Source organism: Sturnira hondurensis, unplaced genomic scaffold (genome assembly GCF_014824575.4).
Source record: "Sturnira hondurensis isolate 20B ecotype Veracruz unplaced genomic scaffold, ASM1482457v3 Scaffold0018725, whole genome shotgun sequence".
NCBI classification, from domain to species: Eukaryota; Metazoa; Chordata; class Mammalia; order Chiroptera; family Phyllostomidae; genus Sturnira; species Sturnira hondurensis.
Window position 1 is genome coordinate 128576 of NW_028091356.1, and position 22680 is coordinate 151255.

Below are 22680 nucleotides of genomic sequence, written 5' to 3' on the forward strand. Positions count from 1 at the left end.
CTTTAAGTGTAAAGTTAGATTGTTTATTTGAGATTTCTCTTGTTTCTTGAAGCAGGGCTGTAATACTAAGAATTTCCCCTTTAGGACTGCTTTCTCTGTGTCTCAGAGATTTTGGGTTGTTGCCGTCTCATCGTCATTTGTTTCAAGGTATCTTTTGATTTCTTCCTTGATTGCATTATTAATCAATTCATTGTTTAGTAGCATGTTATTTTTGTAATTGTGTTTTTTTTTCTTATGATTGATTTCCTTTTTCACACCATTATGGTCAGGGAAGATGCATAACATGGTTTTAATGTTCTTAAATTTATTGAGACTTGCTTTGTGTCCTATCACGTGGTCTGTCCTAGCAGACATTCCATGTGCACTTGAAAAGTGTGTATATTCTGCTGCTTTGAGGTAAGAGACTATAAAGGTGTCGATTAAACCCACCTGATCGAGTGTGTTGTTTAAGGTCTCTGCCTCCCTGTTTATTTTCTGTCTGGAAGATCTGCCTGTTGATGTCAATGTTCATTGGTGTTAAAATCCTCAACTATGGCTGCATTACTGTCCATCTCTCCCTATATGTCCATCAAGATTTGCTTTATATATTTAGGTGCTCCTACATTGGGTGCATGATGGTTTAAACATTCCTATTGCAACTTAAAGTATTCCTATCACAACAGCGGGTGTACAGTGCACAGCCCACTCAAAATTTGTGCTGTTTCATTTGTGACATGCTGTGTGTAAACAGGCTCTGTTTAAATCACTTGCAACATAATCCAAAATATATAAAAATGTACTTTTGCACTGATAGAACCTTGCTGTATACTATAAATCCTTGTATGCAAACTCTACAAGAGTTGCACTATACCAGGGGGACCCAATAAACCAGGATTTATTTATAAAAATTGTGTATTTATTCTTACACGTTCCAACTTCAGTCACCTGCAAAGTGCTCTCCATTCGAAGCCATACTCCTGTCGAGACCGTTTCCCACTGCTCAAAACAGCATTTGAACTTGTCGATTTTGATGCTTTTCAGTGCTTCTGCTTTTTTTTGTTTCACCTCATCCACATCAACAAAATATTTCCCTTTGAGGACTTTTTTCACTAGGGGAAACATCAGAAAATCACTTGGGGCAAGATCAGATGAACAGGGAAGGTGGGGCACAGGGGTCATTGTTTTTGGTCAAAAACTGCTGAACAGTGCAGTGTGGGTAGGTTCTCTCATAAATCACCCATCATGAAATGGGCAAATGCATTGAAAGAATCTTCCAAAAAAACTTCACTGAGGCTGAACGCAGCCTCTCACAATAACACCAGCTGGTGGGGTGCACTGATACAGATGGGTTCCTGGAACACTCTCCTTGAGAGGGAAGCCTGTGCTACAAGGGGCCTCTAGAAGATAATTTTGGTCTTGGGGGGTCCCCCTCTTATTTATCTACAGATCATTACTATTGAGTTTGTCTCCTAGTTGAAAGTGGGGAGGGCAGATGGGCTGAAGTCTCTGCATGTGCTATGGTGTCACAGTCTCTGATGTCATCCAGGGCAAACACCTGTGCCAGCAGCTGTCCTTTTCAAGAGGATGAGATGCTGCCCAAGTGTTCTCTTCACATTTCCAAAATGACATCAGGCCTGCCAGAACCAAGGCGGAAGTTGCCTGAAAGTGTCCTCTGTCTACAACACTGCCAGACAAACTGCCCGGCATTCCCCTGCTCTTTCTCATGCCGGACTCAAAGATAGGCTGAAGTCTAAGGCATCAACCACATCTTCCCACCCCATTCCCACTCCCACCGGAGTCTTGTCCAGGGAAACTTCTTCCCAGCCTCAGGCCTAGGAATGGGGCATCTATAGACCTACACAGTGGAGGCCTTCCCTGATCCTTCTTCATGCCGTGCCAGGAGCCAAAGCTTCTCCTGGGACTGCACAGGGGTTTTCAGAAGAGCCCTAGAACTAAACCAGCTCAAGCCTCTGTAGGGACCCAGCTCCCAGGGCAGGGAATCCGAACCTGGAAGGTGCATGGGAGGCCGGTCTTCGCGCAGGAACAGCCTCTGGGAAGATGTTCCAGCCCCAGAGGAAGGTTTGGACTCCCCAACCCAAGTCACCTAACCTGGCACCAGGTCTCGTCCCCACCCCAACCTTCCTTCCAGGCCAGAGGGGCCACAGATCTCCCCAGCAGGCCCCAGACATCGGAGGCCTCCATGGCTCTCACTCTGCTCCCCACGACGGCGCACTCACACACACCTCGCAGGCATTCCACACCTGCAGGTCATGGTCTGTCCTAGAAGCTGCCACCAGTACTCCAGACGGAGCAGTGGTGCCAGGGCAGTGAGAGATGAGGGGGCACAGCAGAGGCAAGCCCCATAGGGCTTTGCCAAGGAGCGGGGACTGTCCCAGGCTGTGGTCAGCCCTCAAGAGTGAGTGCAACCCCAGGCAGACTTCTGTTACCCCAGTGCTCAGGGACAGGCAGGGTTTGCTGTAAAACACAGGACATCAGGCAGGCAAAGAGCTGAAGCCTCTGTTGGTGGTTCCAGCTGAGTACTAGAAACACCAGACTCTCTGGATCTGCTTGACATGTGCCCTGAGGAGTGTCTAAGTCAGAAGTTCAAGCCCTAGCTTCGCCATAACCCCAGAGTGCACTCAAGCCCTGCAGGCCTCAGTTTCCCATCTATAAATTGAAAGTCGCACAGCATAGAATTGAAGGTCCCTTTTCGCCCTATTTAGTGTGATTTATTTTGTTCTTCCTAGTGCATACATTCACGGGCCGACAAAGAGCCTTGTATTACATACATGAACTGCTCTCCAGGAGACCCATGTAACTGTGTCCTGGGGCACACGAGGAGTCCTGGGGGTTGCACTGTGTGTATGTGCTGAGTGGGAGGGGAGACCCCAGAACAACATCCTCCCCCTACCCCTCCTCAATAGGCGGAAGCCACTGGCTTCCTCCCTTTCCTGCCTCCTGTGTGCTGGCAAGACCGAGGACAGAGGGGAGAGGAGGAGATGGAAAAAATCAGCACCACAGTCTCCAGGTCTGTTTTTATCACAACCCGCCTCCTACTTTTAGTGACCCCATTCCAGGGCCTTCTAGGCCACACCCATCCCCAGCCTGTGGGGATCAGACGGGGGGCCTAGAGGCCCAGAAGCAGGATAAGTCCTTCCCACCCCTCTCCCTGGCCTCCCTCCCACCCAAGCCACCTCATTTCCTTTTCCTCCCCAGCACCAACACTCAGTGACTAGCACAGGCTGAGCAGCCAGACCCAGAGTCACTGACTTAGGGCCCAGCTTGTCCTGGTTGGCCTGGTCAGCCTCCGGAGTATGGTCTGGCTGGGGCCCGCACTGCTGCTCCCCATCGCCTTCCTGGCTTCTCACGTTGGTAAGTCACCCCCCAGCCACACTGCAACCCGGCCCCCAAGGCCCCGTTTCTCCCCACTATCACCACGACCTTCACTTTCATACTGCAGTCAGGTGGAAAGTGGGATCCGGGCCAGGAACACCTGGACAGTGCGGTCAGGCCCCTTCAGTCCCAGGCCCTAGAAATCACTGCAGCCTGGGACTGCAGGTTTGGGGAGGGGAGAGCAGCCATGGACTCCGTTGGACCTCAGGATCAGTAGGGCACAGCAGGGCCTACAGTTTTCAGTAAGTGCTCACGTAGCCATCGTGTTGCGTCTGTTTATTCACTTGACAAGCATTCATCAGGAACCAACAATGCCCCAGGAGCTGTGCTAAGCGGTGGGCCATGTGTTGAGAGGCAGGCAGCCTCCAGATCTGCACAGTGAGATGCTAACCTCCCGTGGCTCTCACGGGGCGTAAATGAAGTAATTTATGCAGAGTGACTGGCCCAATGCGTGGCACTTGGTAAAGGCTTCTGAATAAGGGGTAGCTCATTCCTTTGGTGTTCTGGCCAAAGTTGATGAAAACACAGGCTGCCTTTGAGGGGTTCACAGTCTAGTGGGGGACACAGGACATGGGGCGAGGGCTAAATGCAAAGGCATAAGAAGCTCCAGAGGAGAGCGTACTCTACCTCGGGCAGTAGGTGAAAGGGGGATCATGAAATACTTCATTGAGACCAGTGGTCTTCATCCCAGGCAGCTGGCACAGATGCAAGTCTCAGAGGCAGGAAAGTGCCTGGGAGAGAAGGTTCCTGAAGGGAACACAGCAGCAGGGGAGGGGGGGCAGTGTGTGAGCAGCAAGGGGCTCCAGAGCGTGCATTTTATCCTGAGGACAACAGGGAGCCTTGGGAAATTGTAGGCTAGAGTCACAGGGTCTTAGATGGGTCACTGGTGGATGAGTTGAGAAAGAAGGGGCATGGCTATTGGGATGGTCCAGGTGAGTAAAGGTGAGGGCTGGGCAAAGGCGGGCTTAGAGATGGGGATAAAAAGTCAAGAGGCTTGAAGGAAATAGGATTTGCAAAATTTTGTGACTGATTAGGACAGCCTGTCTAATGCTTAAAGGCGTGGACCTCAGCGTCAGACACCCTGGCTCTGCCGGTTACAACTAATTACATGACCTTGGGCAAGTAGCTCTCTAGCCTTCCTTCCCTGGCTGTAAAATCCGGGTAATCACACCCACCTCCTCGGACAGTTAGGATGAGAGAACCTAAGTGCCTGGTGTACAGTTGACTCCAATAAACCTGAGTTATTACGACAGCAGGGGCGCAAGATGACTCTGAAGTTTGTGTCTCAGGCGGCTGGTGCCGTCTGCTGAGTCAGGGAGCACTGCACAGAGGCAGGTTTGGGGAAAGCAGACAGACAAGCGGCCCCCGCGGAGAGGCCGTCCCAGGGTTATTGGCTCAGAGGTGATGTGAAAGCCAAAGGAGTGATGAGTTTGCTCAGGAAGCCTGCGGAATAACCGTCCCTCCTCTGTACATGGAAAGATACCCACGTCACCGAGGGGTGTGAGGATCCCTTGGAAACCAGGTGCTCGGCCAGGGCAGGCCATCATTTCCCCGGGTAGACTTTTGAAGAATGTTAGTTGATAAGCTAAGAGGCATTTACACTAATTACTCGGCAGTTCACAGGCAGCGACGGGGAAGGAGAAGCTCAGAGGGGTGTGGGGCCTTGTGGCCAAGGAGTCTCCCAGGGCCCACCGTGGGGAGACCTGGACTCCAGCTCCACCCGGTCTCTCTGCTCGCTCTGCCTTACATCGCACGCCCAGCCACACTGAACTTGAACATGGTCCTGTCTACACCATGGTATTTTTCATTCCATGTCTTTACTCAGGCCGTGCCCTCTGCCTAGAACGCCCTTTCCTTCCACTGACCTCCCCCCCCTCTTCTCAGTAAGTTTGTTTGTTTCTGTATGATGGCTCTAGTAGCGCTTAGTTGTCTTTAACTCTTTGGAAACAATTTTGTTAGATCGTATTGTGACAGCTGTCACATCAACATACATTAAAGAAATCAAAATTGGTGAATTTTTGTGTGGCCATTTTAATACAGAAAATGGAAGAAAACACACATTTCAGGCACATTATGCTTTATTATTTCAAGAAAGGTAACGCATTGAAATGCAAAAAAAAATTGTGCAGCGTATGGAGAAGGTGCTGTGACTGATCGAATGTGTCAGAAGTGGTTTGCAAAGTTCCTCGGTCATTTGACATTTTGTCCAAAAAATTCCCTGCTGTGGGGCTGTCTTACGCGTTGGAAGATGCTTAGCAGCACCCCCGGCCTCTACCCACTAGAAGCCAATGGTGGGAGACAGCCAATGTACTCAAAATACCCAGATCAATGAAGTTATTGGCACAAATGAAAAATGTATCTTTTATTTTACAGAAAAAAACAAACGGACTTTTTGGCCAACCCAATACATCCTCCTGCTCAGCTTTAAGGCCCCCCAGGGGAGTCTTCATCTCCCAGAAGGCATCTTTTCCACCCTTAATTCGACAGGCACCCATCCTCTGGGCTTCTCCACAAGGCACTCTGCATGGGACAGGGGTGGCCGTGTCTTGTCTTTCAGCAAGGCCAGGAGTTCTATGGAACTCGGGCAAAGGCCCAAGGCCCACCTTGTGTCTGCACCGCCCCATGCCTGCCCCGGACTGCCCTGTGTGTCCCGGGCTCTGCGCTGGGCCCACAGCTCTCTTCCTCTCTGCCCCACCAACCACCTGGCTGCAGAAGCCAACCTTCCTGGCCTTAAATCCCAGCACAACAGACAGGTCCAGATTTGGTAGGGGGAGCCCCTCCAAGGCATTCTATTCTCCCCCAGCCTGCACGCTCGTGGTGGGGGTAGGGGGCGCAGCTCCCTTTGGCAGAGGAGTTTGAGACACAGGTTGGGACAAGGTGACTGACAGGGAATAAAAAGGAAACGGAGACGAAGCATAGATCATTCTTTCCAAAGCTGGGCTGCAAGAGGAAGCCATCTGGCAGGAGAAAGGAGGGGAGGAGACCAGAGAGGGGGCTTTGTCCCCCCCACCCTTTTAGTAGAAGAGGCTGGAGGGAAAGGGGTCAGCGCACTGGGGAAGAGGCAGGAAAGGAGGGACGGAAATGCCTCCTCAAATGCAGAGCCTGAGGGTGGGGGAAGGGGGGATGGGGAGGAAGGGAGGTATACCGAAAGATGGCTGCTCCTTCCCAGGCTCCGCGGTCGACCTGACGCTGCTGGCTGACCTGCGCCGCACGGAGCCACACAGGTTCTATCTGACTTGCGTGTCCGGGGAGGCCGGCAGGGGCTCGGACGCCTGGGGCCCGGCCCTGCTGCTGGAGAAGGACGACCGCATCGTGCGCACACCCCTGCCCCGGCCCCCACCACAGCTGGTCCGCAACGGCTCCCAGCGGATCACGCTGCTCGGCTTTTCGAAGCCCGCCGACCTGGTGGGCGTCTTCTCCTGCGTGGGTGGCTCTGGGGCCAGTCGCACCAGCGTCCTCTATGTACACAACAGCCCGGGAGGTGAGTGGCTGTCGGGAGGGAGAAGAGGGGCTGCCCTTGACCTCTGACCCCACCCTCTATCCATCCCTCAGCCCATCTGCTCCCCGACAAAGTCACACACACGGTGAACAAAGGTGACACGGCTGTGCTTGCTGCGCGTGTGCTCAAGGAGAAGAAGACAGATGTGATCTGGAAGAGCAACGGTGAGGAGAGTGTGTGAGCGGGTGGGGGGGTGGGCAGGAAAACCCATAGATCTGACACCCCAACACCACCAAGGCCCTCAACACTCCCAGCTTTGGCCCCTGGCACACACCCCTCACTCCCATACACCTGTTACCCCCTGGCCAACCTCCAGGGCACCCTCTGTCCTGGACCTGGTCCACAGAAGCACCTGCATCCACCTCCAGCTCGGAGCTGCCCTCCTGCTGCCCCCAGAGGACCAGTGGCAACATGGTCACTAATCTCCTTCCCTGTCACCCCCAATTAACGCTATGTTAAACCCTCACCTTTGGCTCTCCCCTGGGAGCTCTCAGGCGGAAAGCCCACATGTTGGGGAGCAACAGTCCCCTTGGTTACCAAGAACAGAACTTGGTAGCCAAGTCCGAGCACTGCCAGGGAAAGGCTCGCATCTTCTGGAGATCTGTCCAGGTGTGTGCGGGGCACTGGCCAGACCTGGGGAGCTCAGCCACCTGCTGGCTTTTCTCTGTGGCCACAGAGATTCTGCCCTCTACCCTCATACCCACAGCCCTTTGGGTGCCTTTGGGGACCTTGGGCTCTTGAGGGAGAAAGACTCTTCCCTTGGGTCAACAGGTTTGCCTCCTGAGCTCCGAGCCCTCTGAACCCATACAGGGAGCCAGGCATACCTGTGCTCCCTGGAGTCTCTATTCAGTCCTGAGCAAAGAGGCTGGGGGTGGGGGTAGGGTGCAGACAGGGACAGGGATGCTCATCTAATATTAGGGCCTGTAGGTCCTGGAGGGAGATGCTCCCTGGGAGAAACCCCTGCATAGATGACACCTGAACTGGGCCCCGGAGGAGGAATGGGAATTAGTCAGACAAAGAAGGAGGGAGAGCAAAGGCAGGAAGAGAAACGAGCAACTCAAGGATTCAGGAACAGTAGGAGTCAGGCAGGCTGTGGGGCTCGAGGGCCATGCCAGGGAGTTGGCTGTGGTCCTGAGGGCGGTGGAGAACCACTGAAGGGGCTAAGCAGGGAGCTGCAGGGGAGCCTGCGGCAGGAAAAACACACTGGCTGCTGAGTAGAGGCGGGTGGGAGAGAGGAGGCTGGCAGCAGAGGGACCCACCACTTAGGAGGCTCTGGGAAGTGGGGGCCAGGGTGGCAGGTGGCGGTGGGCTTAGAGAAAAGAGGACACTCCAGGAGATGAGAGGAGACAGACTAAGCAGGACCTGAGATTTACTGAGCGGCTGGTGGATTGTGGAGAGAGGATGCTTCCCAGCTTTCTGGCTTGGGTACAAACGCTCACCGGTGCCTTCCCCCGCGTGGGATTACAGTGCATGGTGCCCATGATGCCCTGGGCAGGTGAGCAGAGACCAGGGAAATCAGCTCTCACATGGTGCTGAGGCCCCTGACCCCCTTGTGCCCCCAGGATCCTACTTCTACACCCTGGACTGGCACGAGGCCCAGGACGGGCGGTTCCTGCTGCAGCTCCCAAACGTGCAGCCACTGATGAGCGGCATCTACAGTGCCACCTACCTGGAAGCCAGCCCCCTGGGCAGTGCCTTCTTTCGGCTCATCGTGCGGGGTTAGGGGCAGAAAGCAGAGGTGGTGGGTCGTGTGGGAGGTTGGGAGCCCTATGGGTACTTCCTGTGGGTCCCCAGGACTGCAGCCGCCATGGTCAGGTGGGCGAAGGTCACCTGTTGAAAGCACATTCCTCCAGGCTGTGGGGCAGGACGCTGGGGACCAGGCTGTACCAAGGAATGCCCAGGCTGCCTGCATGGAGGTGTCTGCCGTGACCAGGACGGCCAGTGTGTGTGCCCCCCTGGATTCACTGGTACCCGCTGCGAGCAGGGTAAGGAGCAGAAGGAGCTAGGACCTAGGCAGGAGAGGAGGCCTGGATGGGGAAAGACCCTTGAACCATGGGATGGAGCTTGAAGGATTAGAAGGAAGTGCCAAGTAGGTCCCAGACCCTGGGACCCAACCAAGGCTCCTGCACCACATGCCCCCTTTCCAGCCTGCAGAGAGGGCCACTTTGGGCAACGCTGCCAGGAGCAGTGCCCGAGTCCATCAGGCTGCCGCGGCCTCACCTTCTGCCTCCCAGACCCCTACGGCTGTTCCTGTGGATCTGGCTGGAGAGGAAGCCAGTGCCAGGAAGGTATGCACTCACCCACCCTCCACGGCCCCTGACCCAGACAGCTGGCCACAAGCTTGCCCTTGACTCTGGCCCTGACTTGCACAGCAAGCCCTCCGTAGTCCTGCGCTCACCTAACCGGTGCCCTCTCCACCCAGCCTGTCATTACCCAGCCCCAAGCTACACCTCTGTTTCCCCCTGACCTGCGCCCCTTCTGTTCCCAGCCTGTGCCCCTGGTCATTTTGGGGCTGATTGCAGCCTCCAGTGCCAGTGTCAGAATGGTGGCACGTGCGACCGCTTCAGTGGCTGTGTGTGCCCCTCCGGGTGGCATGGAGTGCACTGTGAGAAGTCAGGTATGAACACAGGGGTCTCAGACAAGCCTTCAAGACAAGCCAACCTTCACTAGACACATCTCCACCGACACTCTAAGTCCTGCCCTCAGGGAGCCCATGGTCCAGAAGGAGTTCTCACCACCCAACCTATACCATCCATGTAAGATGGGCATCAGCCCTGGGTGGGTGGTAGCCCGGAGGACTGGGCTGAGGTGGTCAGAGAGGGCTGCCGGGAAGAGGCAAGAACTGAGGTGGGATATGAAGGACAAGAGAGAAGATGGCTGGGAAAAGAGCCTGGGCAAAAGATCCGGGAACCAGGACAAAGGAGTAGGGGAGCTGGGGAGTGGTCAGAAGAAGTCACATCTTTGGGACTTTGAATGGCAGGCCAACTGGTTTGTACTCAGTATGACAGGGGCAGGAAGGAATTGTTGAAGAGGCACAAGGTGGTCAGGTCTGTGTTTGCGAAAGGACCCCAGCTGCTGGGTGGAGTGGAGTGGGAGACCCCACATGGTCTGCGGCAGGGCCCAGAAATGGATGAGGCCTGAGCCGGTGTTCTGGCCACAAGGCTGAGTCCTGTGAGGGCCCTGATTTGGGTGGGAAAGAATCTCAGGAGGGGAGGGGTACAGGGGTAGACTGTGCAGCTGGTCAGACACGGGGCACAAGGGCCTGAGAGGACTCGCACAGGACTCTGCTGGCTTTTCGGCTTGGGCGACTGGGCAGATGGCAGTGCCTCCACTGAGGTGCATGACAAGATGAAGGGCACTTTGGTGGTCGTGTGTCAGCCCTCGTGATGTCTCCAGGATGAATGTCCCTTCTCTCCCCAGACCGGATCCCCCAGATCCTAGATGTGGCCTCGGAACTGGAGTTCAACTTGGGGACAAGGCCCCGGATCAACTGTGCAGCTTCGGGGAACCCCTTCCCAGTGCGGGGCAGCCTGGAGCTCCGCAAGCCAGACGGCACTGTCCTCCTGGTCAGCCCCCCACGGCCAGCTTCACAGTTGGCTCCTCAGACCTCTGACCCCTCGGGGCTTTCTGCAAGCTCTACCCACTGGCCTGAGCATGGCTCAACTGGGGTTGAGCTCACTGTGGAGGGGCTGCCGCCTGTCTGCTGCCCCTTTGCCAGTCTAGACAGACATGTGCCTGCCACAGGGATGTGCATTGTCCTTAGTTTGTCTTTTTCTGTCTCTCTTAGTCTACCAAGGCCATTGTAGAGCCAGACAGGACTACAGCTGAGTTTGAGGTGCCACATTTGGCTCTCGGGGACAGTGGGCTCTGGGAATGCCGTGTGTCCACGTCTGGTGGTCAAGACAGCCGGCGCTTCAAGGTCAATGTCAAAGGTCAGTGATATCCATAGTGGAGATGAATAACAGGCAGCGTGGGTACTAGCCAATGCTGCTCAGACTAGGTAGGCATCGTAGTAGGAAGGGCAAGGGCATCTTGGGTCACAGCCCAGCACCAGGCAAAGAGGAGGGCATATGGCCAACCAAGGGCCTGGACTGGGCAGTGTTGAGGTGGGAGCACTGCTGAGCCGAGTCTGGAGAGGACATCCCATGCCCCAGAAATGGGATACTCGCTGGCCTCACCCAGCCTCCTGCCTGGCCATGCTTGTCCTCTCCATGTCCCACAGACACACACAGTGGCCTTTAACTCTGCCTCTGGGAGGCTGCTTCCCCCTCTGACCACATCACAGGGCACTCAGCACCAGGAGAGGGTGTCCTGCTCAACTTCCCAGAGGTGAAATGAGGAGGGAGCTGCCAGTGCCCAGGACCCCTCAGAACAGAGCATACCCACCCGGTCCAGGTGTCCCTTCATCTTCTCCAGCACCATAAGCCTTGGCCACTCACACCCCCTGCCACCTCATGGGACCCCTCTCCCTCTGCTTCCCACCCTCCCTCCTCCCCACATAAGCCCACACTTCCCCCTTCGCACTCTTCCCACTGGCTCACCAGCCCCCTCTCACCACTCTTCAGCCCCGGCCCCCTCCGGTTATAGCAGCATGGCCCCAGGGCTCCACCTCCAGCCTTTCTCATCCCAGTCTCCCTAGGCTTCGGATCCAGACGACCTGGGTTCTAGTCTTCACTCTACAAATTCCGAGGTTCATTACATTAAGCCAGTTTCTTAGCCCCTCATGGGCTTTTTCTCTGTAAAAGGAAGATATCGGCACTTACTTGACTAGGGTTGCTATGAAGAGTAAATTAGATGATACATTTAAACATGTACTGTACAGCCAGACCCCTGTGCCCCACACTGCCCAGGGGCCAGAACTCTGTCCTCCTGGGGCCACGGCCACTCTGGTCATCTGCCGAAGTTGGTCTTCCCCGTCCAGATCCAGACTGAGACCCAAGGCGTCTTTTTCGACCAGAACACTGAGTCCTCTGGTGCTTCTGAGGGCTGGGCGAGCTTTCGGGCTGTGCCTGACTTTGCGTGTCCCGGCAGTGCCCCCAGTGCCCCTGACTGCTCCCAGGCTCCTGGCCAAGCACAGCCGCCAGCTGGTGGTGTCCCCGCTGGTCTCCTACTCTGGGGACGGACCCATTACCTCTGTCCGCCTGCACTACCGGCCCCAGGACAGCACCATGGCCTGGTCTGCCATTGTGGGTAAGTGGGGGGGCCGGGGCGGACGGGGTGTGGGACAATAGCGAGGGGGAGGGAGAATGGTATAAGGGGCACAGAGGGCTAAGGGAGCAGGGTGGCTCCTGGACAGACTGGATGATGCATGCTGTTGCCCCCACCCCAGTGGACCCCAGTGAGAATGTGACATTAATGAACCTGAGGTCGAGGACAGGATACAATGTCCGCATGCAGCTGAGCAGACCCGGGGAAGGCGGAGAAGGGGCCTGGGGGCCCCCCACCCTCATGACCACGGATTGTCCTGGTGAGACACCTAGCGTCATACCTTCCTGTCCCCCAGGGCTTATTGTCCTGTGCACTCAGGGGTTGTCAAGCCTTGTCCAGCCCATGGGCCCCTGCCTTTCCCCCTGGAGGTTGCCCCACTCAGTCCCCTGGGGATCACTGTATGGTCCAGCCCCAAGGACCCGCTGACCGGTTCTAACCCCTGACCTCTGGCCCCAGAGCCCTCCTTGCAGCCATGGCTGGAGGGCTGGCATGTGGAGGGCCCTGACCGGTTGCGAGTGAGCTGGTCCTTGCCCTTGATGCCTGGGCCACTGGTGGGCGATGGTTTCCTGCTGCGCCTGTGGGACGGGGCACGGGGACAGGAGCGGCGGGAGAATGTCTCGTCCCCCCAGGCCCGCACCGCCCTCCTGACTGGACTCATGCCTGGCGTCCACTACCAGCTGGATGTGCGGCTCTACCACTGCACCCTCCTGGGCCCAGCCTCGCCCCCCACACGTGTGCTTCTGCCCCTCAGCGGTATGCGCAGGAAGGGGGGTGGCTCGGAATGAGGGGAGGGCAGGGGACACAAGGGACGCATGAGACCCAGAAGGGCATGAGAGGTTACAGAAGCCTGGATGGGTGTAAAGAAACCCAGGACACCTGGAAACATGGGCATGGAAGGACCTAGGACATCAGGCAGACATGACACAGGGAAGACATGGGACAGAGGGAACACAGGGCATGGGGACATGGGGAGGACCTAGGACACTGGGAGGCCCTGGAACACCAGGAAGACTTGGGACATAAGGAGAATAAGGGGAAGCAGAAGCTCACGGGTGAAGGAGACTATAGGGACAGGAAGATGTTTAGCCCAAGAGGAAAGGAGGAGGTTGGCGGGGTGGCTTCCACTCTGGGGTCCTCGGGGGGACCCCACTGGGGCAGATGATCTGTCTGGCCCCAGAGCGCCATACCTCGGTCCTGTCTGAGCCCCGCCTTCCCGTCCCCTTCTCTGCAGGGCCCCCAGCCCCCCAACACGTCCATGCTCAGGCCCTCTCAGATTCTGAGATCCAGCTGATGTGGCAGCGCCCAGAGGCTCCGGCTGGGCCTATATCCAAGTACATTGTGGAGGTGCAGGTGGCTGGGGGCTCAGGAGACCCACTGTGGATAGACGTGGACCAGCCTGAGGAGACAAGCACCACTGTCCGCGGCCTCAATGCCAGCACACGATACCTCTTCCGTGTGCGGGCCAGTGTCCAGGGGCCCGGTGACTGGAGCAATACAGTAGAAGAGTCCACCCTGGGCAATGGTGAGAGGAACAGGCCCATGGGGACTCCTGAGCCCTGGGGTCAGTCCCAGGAATCCCTCCCTTCACATGATCCCCTGCCTCGGAGCTAGAGCATCCCAAAGCCCCTTCCAAACGAGTGCCATGAGTCCTGGTACTGGGAACTCTGACCCTTCCCTCTTATGACCTGCTATTCTCGTGCTGGGAAAATCATGTCACTCCAACCACCCCTTGGCCCTAGGCCAGACATCCCTGACCCCTCCCTGGTACTGGTATCTCTGACCTCTCCCTCTGTGTGACCCATGGTGGCCTCGGGGTTTCCTGACCCCGGTGTCCCCATGATCTGCCCATCTTATTGTGTCCAGGGCTGCAGAGCGAGGGCCCAGTTCAAGAGATCCGGGCAGCCAAAGAGGGCCTAGATCAACAGCTGATCCTGGCTGTGGTGGGCTCCATGACTGCCACCTGCCTCACCATCCTAGCCGCCCTCCTAAGCCTGGTGTGCATCCGCAGGACTTGCCTGCACCGCAGACGCACCTTCACCTACCAGTCAGGATCGGTCAGTCACCTACCTGTCCCAGCCCTGGGGCACATGCATGCAGTCCTCACGTATATATGTTCCTACCTCTGTGCAGACAAATACTCATACACTCGAGTGTGTATGTTTGTATGTGCGCACATGCATATCTGGCCTCTGTCCTGGCAGGCCCTCCCCAGCGTGGGGCCAGCTTCCATCTGCATATAGCTGTGGCTGCGGGCCTCAGCCCTTCTGCGGCTTCCTGCCAAGGGGCTGCTCATTTAGTGAGCTGTTCATCCCATCCTCCATCCTTGCAAATCCCAGGGCTTCCATGGGGAGACTCAAGGACTCTGGGTGCTTCCCTGTACCCTGCAGAGGACAACGTATCTATGACCCTCAGACCCTTGGCTCTGACACCTTCCACAGCTGTTTCCGCCACCCTAGAGCTGTGCTAGGCCTGCAGCCTCACCCGCTGCTCCTTGAGAAAGGAGACAAGCCCCCACTCTTCCTGGCTTCCCTGTACATCTGCCTGAATTTTCTGTCCTTCTGTGGTCCTTAGGAATGAAGGTAGGGTGCCGGCCCATCTTTCAGCACCCAGTGTCATCTCATCTTATCACCTCCCATCGCTCACCTCCTCCCTTCCATCCAACCCCCTGGCCCTGTCTCCTCTGAGATCTTTGCCAAGGTTGCAACTTACGACCTGGACTCAGCCCTCGGTCCTCTATGCCTGGCGCTCTTGATATTTACAGCTCCGGCATTTCAAAAAAGGACCCTCTTCTCTCTCAAGAGCTGATCCTTGTGATAGAAGGCCTAGTGTCCAAAGCTATTATCTCTGCCACACCTTTAAAAGCTCCCTTCAGAGATTCAATGGGCTTCTTTGTTCAGGCTGCGTGGGTCCTCCCTCTGCAGTCCCTGAGCACAAAAAACTGCTGCTGCCACGGTCGGGGAGCGCCGTAGGCCCCAATGTGGGGGAAGGAGGTGGGAAGGCAGCCTTTACCATATATATTATGTTAACATATATCAAGCTATATCCCTGCTATGTGTGCCTGCATGCAGGTGTACACAGGAGTATGTGCCCTGTGTGCACACACAGATATATCCCTGTGAGCACCCTTGTGTATGTGCCTGTGTGCCTCTACACATGTCCATGTGGACCTCTGCTTGGATGCACCTGCATATGGTACCACCACTAGAGCATGCCTGTGCATGACGGTGCATGCCTTCGGCCGTCCTTGTCTCATGCAGATCAATGTGACCCAGGTCCCCACCCCTCCCTCATCAAGCTGGGCTTCGGCTCACCATATTAACAGCTAACCTTGTCCTTCTGTTCTACTCTCCTTTTCCTGCTACCAGCCCTGCCCAGGTGGCCCAGTTCTTGAGCTTGGCCTTCTCAGCTGGTGGGGAGAGGATGTTTCTCTTTGTTATGGTCTTTCTATCTTTAGGCCCCCAGGTGATTTTAGAGCTATGAGTGGATGCCAAGTGGGTGGACAGTGGTGATCCCTGCTTCTGCTACTGTACAGAAGAAAGACCCTCCCCTGGCTCTCAGTAGCTCAGAGCTTAGCATGCAGTAGGTGCTCAATAAATGAACAAATGAACCCTAGCCTGAGGCTCAAGGCTGGAATCCTCTCCAGAGCATCCCTAGTGACCAAAAAAGCTTGGTTGTGGGATCAGCTCACTGCTTCCCATCACAATTCATTCCAATTCCTTTCCATTTTAGATGTTAGAAACATCATCCTCCCATTGACTCAGACTGCGGCCTCTAGCAACTCCACCCACTCCCTGTTCTTCCTGCAACCCGCACACGTGACCCCCAGGCTATGGCCTCTTTCCATGGACATCTGTCCACCCAATGGTCCACCCATGGCTCCACCTCCTATGATTCAGCCTCAATGTGTGCCCTCTGTCTGTGTGTGTGTCCCTGGCTGTCCACCGTGATGCCCTCTGTCTGGGTCTCCATTTGTCTGACCACTCTGTCTGCCTGTGTCTCTTGCTGACCCCATGTCTCTTGTGTGGACTCTCTGTCCACTCGTCCCATTCTGTGAAGGGTGAGGAGACCATCCTGCAGTTCAGCTCTGGCACGTTGACACTGACCCGGCGACCCAAACCACAGCCCGAGCCTCTGAATTACCCGGTGCTGGAGTGGGAAGACATCACCTTTGAGGACCTCATCGGGGAGGGGAACTTTGGCCAGGTCATCCGGGCCATGATCAAGAAGGACGGGCTCAAGATGAACGCAGCCATCAAGATGCTGAAAGGTCTGCTGGGAGTGGCCCTTGACCCCAGCCCCGACCCTCTCCTTTGTCCCACAGATCCTAGGCCCTACCTGGCCCCCTCCAGCAAATGACCTCAGCCCTATGCCCTTTCCCCAGAATTATTTCTGGCAAAAGTGAGACTGGATTCTTTACACAGAATATGCCTCTGAAAACGACCATCGTGACTTTGCGGGAGAACTGGAAGTTCTGTGCAAACTGGGGCATCATCCCAACATCATTAACCTCTTGGGAGCCTGTGAGAACCGTGGTAAGTCCCCAGTTCATCACCTTCCCCTTCTTCAAAACCCCCGTCATTGGCCATCACCTCCTTCTGGGAGCTTCACGTTACCTAAACATCACCCTTCATTCTCCTTCATGATTCTGGCGCCCTATTACCATTGGGTACCTGCCGCCACCAAGTTGCCTGTATATAAACTACCACCATGTATCTCCCCACCTCCCAGGTTACTTGTATATCGCTATTGAATATGCCCCCTATGGGAACCTGCTAGATTTTCTGCGGAAAAGCCGGGTCCTGGAAACAGACCCAGCTTTTGCCCGAGAGCATGGAACAGCCTCCACCCTCAGCTCCCGGCAGCTGCTGCGTTTTGCCAGTGATGCTGCCAATGGCATGCAGTACCTGAGTGAGAAGCAGGTGTGTGTGGTGGTGTGAGCACAGGGAGGGAGGGTATGCTGGAGGGAAGAGGGGAGGCCACTGGGCCGACCTCAGGAGGTAAAGTCAGCAGGCTGTCATTGGATGGGGGGTTGAGGAGTCAAGAGACAGACACAATCCTGAGGACCTGGCCTTGGCAAGTGGGTGAGAGCACAGGATGAGAAGCAGGTGTGAAGGCACTGTCGTGTTTGAAGTGTCCAAGGAACATCTCAGTGGAGGCTCTGAATTAGCAGTTGGAGATACCAGCCTGGAGCTCAGGAGAGAGGCTGGATACAACAATCTGGAAACTGTCACCCAGAGGGGGTGACACTAATGGTGAGGGAGGGAGGGAGGCCCACTGGGAGAAGGTAAAGGTGGAGCAGAGAGTGGAACTAGAGTCCAAGTCCCAGGACGCCCTGCCTGAATGAGAGGAGAGAGGGCCAGCAGGCGTAGGGGAGCAGGAGACTGAGGGAAGGCATTTTAAAGGTCGTAAAGTTCTGAGTATCTTTGAAAGCAGAGGGGGCGCAGGGCAGAGGGAGGGGTTGATGGACAGGTCTCTGAGGAAGGGGGAGGGTCAAGTGGAGAAGACTTGAAACTCAAGGGAAAGGGTCACTTTGGGCAAGAGAAGGGCCTTCCCCACTCGCATCAATTAAGGGAGAGAGGGCAGTAGGGAGCATGCAGAGGGGGAGGTACAATGTGGTTGCTAGGGTAAAGCCCACCATTGCCCCAGGAAGGAGGATGCAGCTGAGCTTGGCCATGGCCATAGCACAGAAAGGCACGGAGGACAGCAGCCGGTGCTGTGGTTTCTCTGAGGCAGGAGTTGCTGATCCAGGAGGTCCCGGTGGATAGGAAGAAGAATAAGGGGCTACTAACGGCTTTGAGGGTAGCCATGAAGACTGGCCATGGGGTCAGCCCCATCACTGACTCAGGAGTCCTGGACTCACTCATCCCCAGTCTTCCCTGACTTCTGACCGTGCCTGCAGTTCATCCACAGGGACCTGGCTGCCCGAAATGTGCTGGTCGGAGAGAACCTGGCCTCCAAGATTGCTGACTTTGGCCTTTCTCGTGGGGAAGAGGTTTATGTGAAGAAGACGATGGTAAGCCTCAGTCCTCCGCTCAGGTTCTGGACCTGGCCCTGCTCCCCAGAGCCCTCTGAGCAGGCCCTCCTCTTCACTCAACCCTCAAGCCCACTCTTTCCCAGGGGCGTCTCCCCGTGCGCTGGATGGCCATTGAGTCCCTGAACTACAGCGTCTACACCACCAAGAGTGACGTGTAAGTGTGGGGTTGGGAGGGGGTAGGAAGGCTCGGCCTCCCAAGGATGCACACAGACATAACCTGGACACGTCTCAGACATGCCTCAGGTAGTCCAAGGCATGACTTGAATGTCCCAGGGTGTGTTTCTGGTGTGGTACAGGTGTGATGCTGGTGTATCTTGGGTACCCCTTGGTGATGCCCAGCATCTTAGTGGGAAAGTAGTGGAGCTAGCTGGAAGGAAGTTTTGTCTTAGAAAGTGTTTCAGGGGTAGGACTGGGGGTAGGGGTAGTTTAGGGCAGTGTTTGTCTAAGAGACTGGGGGGTGGACACTTTAGAGAGGTTTGGGGATGCTGGTGGATAATGCCCAGTGATGGGGAGAGACCACTCAGGAATGCTCTTACCTTCTTCTCTAAAGGCCAGGGTCATCCCCACATGAGGACCTAACCAGTACATGCCCCCCAAGACTCCTCTGTGCTCCTCACCCCCCACCCCCCGCAACAACCATCTTGGCACACGCCTTTTCCCCTCTCTGGGAAACCTAGCCTGCCTAGCCCTTCAGCCTTGGCTCTGCCTATTTGCCCCAAGCCCAGGTCTGCCCTGGTCACTGTCCACCACGCTGACCACCATTCTCATCATCACTTGCCTACTTCCCGCTTCTGCTCCCAAACCCCTTCTCTTCCCTCTCCCCACTAGAACTCCCATCCTGGTCTTGCCTGACTCTCACATGCATGGAGGTTTTTAAACTATAAGAGCCAGTTAAGAGCAAGGGCTTTGGAGTCAGATTGCCAGGGTTTGAATCCCAGTCCCACTACTTACTAGTTGTGTGACCTTGGGCAAGATCTATAAAATGGGCGTAGTGACAATACCCATATCACAGGGTTGGTGTGAGGGTTAAATGTGTTAACACATACATTAAATGATCAACGTGTGGCCCATAGCAAATGTGCAGTAAAAATGCTAGCTACAATTACATTGAGCCTGGGAGAGGCCATGAAGGAGTTTCAACAGAGCAGAGGCAACAGCTGGCCAACGCCAGATGCATACAGAATAGACACATGCAGGGGCTGGGATGGGCAGCAAACAGGGGTCGACGGGCACTAAAGGGCTGGCCCCCGGGCCTAAAGGTAACTAAGTGCGTCCTCCTCATTTCAGCTGGTCTTTTGGGGTCCTCCTCTGGGAGATTGTGAGCCTTGGTGAGTCCCTGACCCCCCCATGCCTCAGGGTGCCTCCACCTGACCCCCTCTGAGGCCTGGGGCTGAGGGAGCTTTGTCCCCTCCTGCAGGGGGCACACCCTACTGTGGCATGACCTGTGCTGAGCTCTATGAGAAGCTGCCTCAGGGCTACCGCATGGAGCAGCCTCGGAACTGTGATGATGAAGTGTGAGTCGCCCAGCCTTGAGCCCTGTGACCTTATCACCCCAGGCCGCCCTGACCCCTCAACTCAGCAATGCCCCATCTGCAGGTACGAGCTGATGCGTCAGTGCTGGCGGGACCGTCCCTACGAGCGACCTCCCTTTGCCCAGATTGCGCTGCAGCTGGGCCGAATGCTGGAAGCCAGGAAGGTGAGGAGGCGGGGGGGTGGGGGGGTGGTGACGAGGACTAGTCAAGCCCAGACTCACAGGACTGCCCTCGCAAAGGAGCCAGCATCAGCCTCCAGGTCCCTGGCCCCACCACGAGCTGCCAACACAGACAGGCCTGGCCCCCCTTCCCAGCTCTCAATAAGTTGAACATTAGGCCCTCCTAAACTTTTCCAAGGCTATGCTAGCCCCAGCAGCAAATCCCTCTCCAGGTCCCAGGTCCCAGACTGCTTGCTTCATCTAGCACACCTCTCCTCACTTGTCACAGAGCCAGAGGACAATGCATGAGTGATCAACTAACGAAATGGAGGGAGGGAGGGAGGGAGGGATGCTATGGTAAATGAATGAATGAACAAATGAATGAATAGAATTAGTAGATAGGTGATATATTCATATGATATAATCATGAATAAACACAGTAAAATAATTAAATCTAATAACCATGTTAATAAATGAATTATCAAATAACTACAAATAGAGAAATATATCAAAATAAATGTAAGACATTTGTAGATACAAAGAGCTCTTCATACGGATTAATTAAGGACAAAATAGCTATAGGAATTAGTAAAGTATCTTAAGAATTAAGGAATAATCAAATAGCCATATGAATGTGGAAATCGTCAAAAATAGCTTCATAAATAAAGGAGTAAGTGAGTGAATGAATGAATGAATGAGCAAACAATTTATCGGATGAGTGCATGAAAAAGTCCTACCTAACAACTGTGTCAAGGGTCTCTCACTGGAGCTTTCGGCTGTGGTCTACTGCCCTTGCTGTTCTGGGCTCAGGAGAGCCACCCTTGACCATGGGGCCGCCTTGAGTCTCCAGAACAAGCCTGTGTGTCTTCAAACACCCAACCACATGGAAGCCAAGAATCTCCAGGCCAGAGCCACCCCACCCCTGGCCCCCCCTGAAGCTTGCTTTGCTCCCCAGGCCTACGTGAACATGTCGCTGTTTGAGAACTTCACTTATGCGGGCATCGACGCTACAGCTGAGGAGGCCTGAGCTGCTGTCCAGGCAGAACCTGGCTCTGCTGGACAGAGCCAGCCACTCTCCACCCTGTGACTTCTGATCCTCGTGGCCTCTGACCTGGGCTGCCTCAAGGATTCTTTTTTTTAACTTAACAAAGAAACTAGGGGATCTAGGGATGGGGTGGGCACGAGGGAATCGGGTCCTCATCCTTTGAAGCTGCTTCCCTGCCCCTGCAGTTACTCTTCCAGCTGCTCCCACAACCTTCCTTCTGGCTCAGCTGCTCCACACAGGTGCTCCTCTTCTACTCCCCACACGCACCCCCTATTCTCCTCTGGCCCCCCCACCCAAGCCAGCACTCACACCACTAACATGCCCTGTTCCACTACTCCCCGCTCCTGGCCTCATAACCAGAAAAGAATAAATGCTCTGAGAAGCTCCATCCAACGTCTACTTTTTAATGCTGGCCAATCCCAGGGAAAAGGTGAACCAGAGACAGAGAAACCAGACTTTCCAGGAAAAGGAACGCTGTTCCTAGTTAGTGGTGTAGACCCGATCCCCCTGTTGGGGTTGCCTCTCCATGGTGGGAGGTGTTCTGGAAGAACCGTTCTACACTTATACCGCCGCTCCATCTTTGTCACGTGAAAAGCCCAATTTCCCCCCCCCCCGGCCCCGGTCTCTTTGCTACTCTGCAGCCCCATCACCAACATGCCTCCCTGTATCTCTAGGCAGCTGCCAGCCTAGCATTCTCTGCTCTGTCCAAACAGTCCACGCCAGGATTAGCTGTAGCCCAGCCTCAGCCCAAACCGACACTTCAACACCAGACAGATTCTGGCCCATCTGAAGCTTGTGGGCCCAGCTCGTGGGCCCCCAAAGAGCAAGGCAGAGTCTATCCCCGTCTTTAGCCAGCCATGGGAGGATTCCTTGGCCTTCCTCAGGGCCTCCTCGTGTGCTGGGGGGTGCTCCTTGTCCTGAAGCTAGTCCCACATCCCCGTCTGTGCTGCACGGCCTTTAGGTTTGCCTGTCCTTTTGGTTTGTCACTGCTGTTCCCTCCCATTGGTCCTTGGGAAATAACACTTGTCTTGCTGCACACATTTTTTTTTTCAGTGAATCAGATGAAATCAAAGAATATGTAACACTGTATGGCCTTGTAGTTAAGAGCACAGATTCTAGAATCACACAGACCCATGTCTAAGTCCTTGCTATAACGCTTACTACCTGTGTGACCTTGGTCAAGTCACATAACCTCTCTGAAGCATGGGGTTAGTGACAGCCACCCCACTGTTGTTAGCACTAAATGAGATCACATGGGCACATCTGCACAGCACTGGGCCGGGTGCACAGCGCTCAGGGTCAGCAGGTAATACATACAATGCAGGGGGCTGAATGGCATGGGGGTGGGGTTGTCAGAATCCGTGTTCTGAAGAAACCTGACTGGCTGCTGTGTGGAGCTGAACTGAAGAGGAAGACATTAACTGGAGTGAACGGGAGGCCACGCAGGGTGAGGGAGGTGGGAGGTGCTAAAATGAAATTTCATTTCAGATCCACTTCAGGGACATTGCCAGGTCCAGGATGTGGGGGTTAGAGAGCTGCCCCTGACGGGACCAGTGTAATCAGACATGTAAACAAACAAACAAAAGAGAGGAAGAGGACCTGGCTAACACCTAGAAAGGAGATGGAGCATGAAAGCTTTGCAAGAGAAAGTGACATTTTCACTGCTCGCCAAAGGACAGGATCCCAGCGGAGGAAACAGCACCTGTGACAGGTGGTATGTTCAGAAGCTGCGAAGAGTCCCATGTGGCTACAGCGAAGGGAGGACATAGCTCCGTGAGGATGACAAACCCAGAGAGGCAACAGGGGCCCTCAGCGTCGGGCCTTAGAGGCAG

General features: G+C 55.2%; 1 protein-coding gene across 2 annotated transcripts; it reads left to right on the forward strand.

Annotated features, from left to right (window-relative positions):
- Positions 1–2923: 2923 nt before the first annotated feature.
- Positions 2924–21236, forward strand: TIE1 (tyrosine kinase with immunoglobulin like and EGF like domains 1). Of its 2 annotated transcripts, XM_037069603.1 has the most exons (24): positions 2924–3007; positions 3196–3351; positions 6542–6853; positions 6925–7035; positions 8434–8589; positions 8725–8856; positions 9019–9159; positions 9360–9488; positions 10292–10437; positions 10659–10803; positions 11903–12061; positions 12201–12338; positions 12536–12832; positions 13311–13601; positions 13943–14133; positions 16136–16346; positions 16501–16611; positions 16808–16998; positions 17979–18092; positions 18197–18267; positions 19401–19441; positions 19531–19627; positions 19710–19809; positions 20759–21236. In XM_037069603.1, the coding sequence occupies exons 2-24, from the start codon at positions 3294–3296 to the stop codon at positions 20828–20830; spliced, it is 3414 nt and encodes a 1137-aa protein (XP_036925498.1). In that variant the 5' UTR covers positions 2924–3007; positions 3196–3293; the 3' UTR covers positions 20831–21236. The 2 variants fall into 2 exon arrangements, with proteins under 2 accessions (XP_036925498.1, XP_036925499.1); XM_037069604.1 differs by lacking the exon at positions 2924–3007 and having other exon boundaries at positions 3122–3351.
- The last annotated feature ends 1444 nt before the right edge of the window (positions 21237–22680 follow it).